Raw genomic sequence first — 6,109 nt, 5'->3', positions numbered from 1 at the left:
TGTGTGGTGTATGTGTGTGTGTGCATGAGTGCGGGGGGTGTGTGTATATATGTGCATGAGTGCAGGTTGTGTGTGTATGTGTGTGCATGTGAATGAGTGCAGGGTGTGTGTGTATGTGTGTGCGTGTGAATGAGTGCAGGGTGTGTGTGTATGTGTGTGCGTGTGCATGAGTGCAGGGTGTGTGTGTATGTGTGTGCATGTGAATGAGTGCAGGGTGTGTGTGTATGTGTGTGCATGTGCATGAGTGCAGGGTGTGTGTGTATGTGTGTGCATGTGCATGAGTGCAGGGTGTGTGTGTGGTGTATGTGTGTGTGTGCATGAGTGCGGGGTGTGTGTGTATATATGTGCATGAGTGCAGGTTGTGTGTGTGTGCATGTGCATGAGTGTAGGGTGTGTGTGTGTGCATGAGTGCAGGGTGTGTGTGTGCATGTGCATGTACATGAGTACAGGGTGTCTGTGTGTGTGTATGTACATGAGTGCAGAGTGTGTGCATGTGTGTGTGTGTGCATGTGCATGAGTGCAGGGTGTGTGTGGTGTGTGTGTGTACGTGCATGAGTGCAGAGTGTGTGTGTGCATGTGCATGAGTGCAGAGTGTGTGTGTGCATGTGTATGAGTGCAGAGTGTGTGTGTGTGTATATGTGCATGAGTGCAGGGTATGTGTGTGTGTGCATGTGCATGAGTGCAGGGGGTATGTGTGGTGTGTGTGTGCATGTGCATGAGTGCAAGGTGTGTGTGTGTGCATGTGCATGAGTGCAGGGTGTGTGTGTATGTGTATGTATATGAGCGCAGGGTGTGTGTGTATGTGCATGAGTGCAGGGTGTGTGTGTGTGCATGTGCATGAGTGCAGGGTGTGTGTGTGTGCATGTGCATGAGTGCAGGGTGTGTGTGTGTGTGCATGAGTGCAGGGTGTGTGTGTATGTGCATGAGTGCAGGGTGTGTGTGTGTGTGTGTGTGTATGAGTGTAGGGTGTGTGTGTATGTGCATGAGTGCAGGGTGTGTGTGTGTGTGTGTGTGTGTGTGTGTGTGTGCGTGCACTGAACCTAGGACCTCATGCATGCTTGCAGTCTCTCCACCACTGAACTGTAACTCTAGCTCATCTAAGATTCTTTAGTATCTTCGAACTGTTAAAATCTGGTCTTGTAGTATGTGATCAAAGAGTTCCTTTTAGGAATGAGGCAAGTAAAGATTTAAACAACTACCACAGAGTTCTGCAAGTACATTCTAAAAAGTTAATTACAGCAGCCTTTCTTTCGTATCAATGGAAATCAACTGCAACATTAAATCACACCAATATTATAAACCTATATTTTTGTTAAAATGAGAGAACACTTTAATTTTAATACTTCTACTTAGTGGTTATATAACCTACTTAAATCTGTTCTTTTCTGAACAATTCTTCTATAAAATGAGACTGATACTACCACTCTCCTGAAAGGATTATATAGAATATGTGAAAAGTGCATTTTAAACTAGTGTCTTTTAGGATTTTTTTTATTACAACCCAATTATTACTATCTTCTACATACATGAAGGTCTCATGTGTGTATTTGTCTTTATATTTATATATATACATAGATATATACAAACATATATACACACATGCATATACACATATTTCATCACAATGTAAAACTTACTGTTACAGTCAGTGTTTATTTCTCTTTCATTGAAAAGTAAAGCGACCCATTATGAATTATAAGTCATTGAATAAAATATATCATCTACATAAAGGAAAAGACTATAAGGTGACCTATTAATAAAAGGCTGTTGTCGAGAGGGCATATGTTGCTTTATGACCAAGTTATACCTCAAAACCATTTGAGTATATTGTAACAGTTAAGTATGTCAATCTTTATTAACAGTTTTTGGTTTTGATCTTATTTTTTCAAAGCAGGGTCTCACTATGTAGACTTGGCTATTCCAGAACCTACTGGATAGACCAGGCTGGCCTTAAACTCCACAGAGATCCTCCTGCCTCTGCCTCCCAAGTACTGGAATTAAAAGTGTGTGCCATCATGTTACTAACAGCTTACGAAAAATTATGTTTCTACTTTTTCAAATGTAGCCTTTCTTTTCCCTAACAAGTAGGATAGTAGTAACTTAAATAGTTAAGAAATATCCCTCAATTTTTTTTTCAGTAATGACGTTTAAATGGTTCTTTTATTAAATAGTATATTTTTTAGGAATGGCAAATCCTTAGAATTAGCATTAGCTTTGCATTTTCTTTTAGTTAGTTTGTTAAAACTTAAAACTATTCCCATTTTCTCCAACATTTAAATGAGATTCACAATCAGATGTCTCATAGACGCTCAGTGAATTAAATTTTTCAGGATACTTGATAGTCATTCGGTTTACTAAGTTAACCCATGGCTTAGGGAAATTATACCCATTATTTGTGGTCTAATAGTAATAAAAAGTTTTAAATTTGACTACATTTTAATACAAATATGCCACAAAAAATATATGATGCAGAATTTTTCTGGAGAAGACACCCAGGTTTTCCTAGTGACAGTGAAGACAAGTAACTAGGATGTCTAGTGATCAACTTCCAAGGCTGTGTGTGCTGCAGAAGGCATTCTGTAAGCTGTCTCCGTCATGTCACGTTATCCTGCTCAGAAGCGCTTGGTTGGAATGAAGTTCTGTTTGCAGCAGAGGACTTCTTGCCTCCTCTTGCCTGGGCTTAATCCCTTCTATTTCTAGAGTTAATAATCCTACTTTAGAATTAAACTGGAAGGGCTCACAGACTAGTTAGAGCATGAAAGGTAGCATTATAAATTTACCATTTTTCTCTAGGCAGACAAATATAATTAAATCATTTGTGGTTTTTCTCTATATCAACTCCAGATCTTCCAGAATTGTAAGGAATCTTGCTATGTCATACAGTGGAAAGTGATCTAATGCTCAAGTAATCTACCAGAGAACTTTGGATGTAACAGTGTTTTTAATGTGTTTTCCAGATGTCTGTGACCTTTTGCAATTGTACCCCACCCCGCTTGATTGAAATTAATGAGCAAGTGTATTTGAGTGCACTGGAGGAACTCTCTCCTGCAGCCAGTCAGTGTTACTACAATAAAATCACTTACAGAAATCCAGTTCCCCATGCTACATGCTGGTGTTGGGAAGTGCTGTGTTAATAAAGAGCTATAAGCAGCATAATTTTAAAATAATTTAATTAGAATCTATTAAAAAACTGAACATAGTTTTATTGTATATAATTTGGATGCTTCTTGATTCAGGAGGTAATAGGTGTTTAAACAAACTGACTTAAAGTTTTATACACAATATGTTAGTATTTTGTGTGGTAGTTTTCTGAATATTTTCTTTCAGTGCTTACCAGTTACCCTAAATTACATTATCATCTCTGTGGAGCTCTATGTATAGTAGTAACCTAGCCAAGCTTATTGAAGCTGCCAACAATGATACTTAAAGAAACAAAATTCTGATTGACTCTGATCTGTTTCTTTCAGAAAAGTCACCACCCAGATAATGGATTTTATAGATCAGATTGCTTAGTGTGGATATCATGGTAACAATACAGGAAGTATACTTAATTCTTACTTCTGCAAGTAGTCATGACTACTGAAGAAAGAATCTTTTAAAACTACAACAGAGTTCATTTGGGTACCTCTTATGGAAATCTTAATTTTGTTTTTAGCTTTTGGTAATTTTTTGATAAAGTCATGAACAAGCAAAGAGCTTGTCTTGTCAGGCAAACACACGCTAGTGAGAATGTCTAGAAGAGGACCGACTCTTCACAGCCGGACCCAGTGGCTGCTCTTGGGCCTCGCTTTGCTCTTCAGTTTAGTATTGTTTTTGTACCTCCTGGAATGTGCCCCCCAGACTGATGGAAACGCTTCTCTTCCTGGTGTTGTTAGAGAAAATTATGGTAAAGAATATTACCAGGCCCTCCTGCAGGAGCAAGAAGAACATTATCAAACCAGGGCAACCAGTCTGAAACGCCAGATTGCCCAACTAAAGCAAGAATTACAAGATATGAGTGAGAAGATGAGAGCCTTGCAAGAGAGAAAGAAGCTAGGGGCTAACGGCATAGCCTATCAGGGCAACAGAGAGCAGACGCCCAGTGACCTCTTGGAGTTTCTTCACTCCCAGATCGACAGAGCTGAAGTTAGCATAGGAGCCAAACTACCCAGTGAGTATGGAGTCGTTCCCTTTGAAAGTTTTACTTTAATGAAAGTATTTCAGTTGGAAATGGGTCTCACTCGCCATCCTGAAGAAAAGCCAGTTAGAAAAGACAAACGAGATGAACTGGTAGAAGTTATTGAAGCTGGCTTGGAGGTCATTAATAATCCTGATGAAGATGATGAACAGGAAGATGAGGAGGGCCCCCTTGGAGAGAAACTGATATTTAATGAAAATGACTTCATAGAAGGTAATATGAAAAATATGTTGGTAAGATCCATGCAAGTTGTCATCTGACCTCCATATGTGCATACAGACAAACAAATATAAAAATATTTTTTAATCTTTTGACAGATTCTTATGTTGGTATGAAAACATTCTAGTAGCATATGCTAATAGATCATTACTACCACAGTATTACAGCATTTATATTTTTATCCATTTAACTATACCAAAAATTTGAACTGGCTTTTGGACAAAGTTAAAATGAGATCATAATAAAAACAAGAATAAGAATTAGGAAAACAGAATAAGTCTAAGTCTAAATATAAGAATACCAGGTTGAAGGGCTCTTGTGGGCCGTGTGATTTGCATTCTTCTCTTATCTGGTGTTGATATTCCTCTTAATGGTTTTTTTTAAATGTATGAACTAAGGTTCAAAATGTGAAAAACATTTGATAAGAAAGGAAAAATTAATGCAGTAGGTCAGTGGTATTTTCAATTTTCAGAGAAGTAGATGGTCACAGAATGAAAGGGAACACACAATTTTACATTTGGAAACAAAGAAATAGCACATTTTCATAACACATTAAAAATGGCTATGAGGTCTTTCCTTTATATGTGTGTGAATGTTTTGTCTGCATGTGTACCTCGTGTATGCAGTGCTTGCAGAGACCAGAGGACGGCGTCCAATTCCTTGGCATTGGAATTACAGTGCTGGAAGTCAAATCTGGGTTCTCTGGAAGAGAGCAGCTAATGCCCTTGGCCACTGAGCCATCTCTCCAGCCCCAGGACATGTTTTTAAGATGCTATATAACTTAAGAGTCATAAATTTTAGATATTTGTTAGGTATTTTTAAAGATTTATTTATTTTATATATATGAGTACACTGTAGCTGTCTTCAGACACACCAGAAGAGGATATCAGATCCCATTACAGATGGCTGTGAGCCACCATGTGGTTGCTGGGAATTGAACTCAGGACTTCTAGAACAGTCAGTGCTCTTAGCTGCTGAGCCATCTCTCCAGCCCCTACTTGTTAGGTTTTTTTTGTTTTTGTTTTTTGGTTTGTGTGTGTGTGTGTGTGTGTGTGTGTGTGTGTGTGAAGCTGTTTTTTTTTTTTTAAGATATATTCATTTATTATATGTAATACACTGTAGCTGTCTTCAGATGCACCAGAAGAGGGCATCAGATCTCATTACAAGTGGTTGTGAGCTACCATGTGGTTGCTGGGATTTGAACTCAAGACCTCTAGAAGAGCAGTCAGTGTTCTTTTTTTTTTTTTTTTAAAGATTATTTATTTATTATATGTAAGTACACTGTAGCTGTCTTCAGACACACCAGAAGAGGGCGTCAGATCCCATTACAGATGGTTGTGAGCCACCGTGTGGTTGCTGAGATTTGAACTCAGAACCTTTGGAAGAGCAGTCAGTGCTCCTTCCTGTTGAGCCGTCTCTCCAGCCCCCGCAGTCAGTGTTCTTAACTGCAGAGCCATCTCTCCAGCCTGTTAGTTTTTTTTAAAAAGAAATAAATGTATATTCCTGCCTGAATGTATATTCCATATTAATGCCCACTGCTAGGCATTTCCATTCTACTACAAACAAAACCATTTTAGCTATGAGTGTTTTTGTTTTGGTTTTGGTTTTGGTTTGGTTTGGTTTTTTGGTTTTGTTTGTTTTTTTAGTTTTTCCAGACAGGGTTTCTCTGTTTAGCCCTGGCTGTCCTGGAACTCACTCTGTAGACCAGGCTGG

At 38.7% G+C, this 6,109-nt stretch overlaps 1 protein-coding gene across 2 annotated transcripts in view; it reads left to right on the top strand.

Moving 5' to 3' along the window:
• Csgalnact2 (chondroitin sulfate N-acetylgalactosaminyltransferase 2) overlaps positions 1-6,109 on the top strand; it is a 40,184-nt gene that overhangs the window by 11,801 nt on the left and 22,274 nt on the right. Inside the window, exon 2 of one of the 2 annotated variants that reach the window (XM_031383105.1) lies at positions 3,468-4,150. In XM_031383105.1, coding sequence (XP_031238965.1) covers positions 3,730-4,150 — 421 coding nt within the window. In that variant the 5' untranslated portion in view covers positions 3,468-3,729. Of the gene's footprint in view, positions 1-3,467; positions 4,391-6,109 lie in introns of both variants that reach the window. The other variant, XM_031383104.1, reaches the window with a different exon arrangement.

This window comes from Mastomys coucha, unplaced genomic scaffold, assembly GCF_008632895.1.
Source record: "Mastomys coucha isolate ucsf_1 unplaced genomic scaffold, UCSF_Mcou_1 pScaffold20, whole genome shotgun sequence".
Taxonomy (NCBI): Eukaryota; Metazoa; Chordata; class Mammalia; order Rodentia; family Muridae; genus Mastomys; species Mastomys coucha.
Note: the sequence above shows the minus strand (reverse complement) of the source record. Positions and strands in the feature narration are given on the sequence as shown.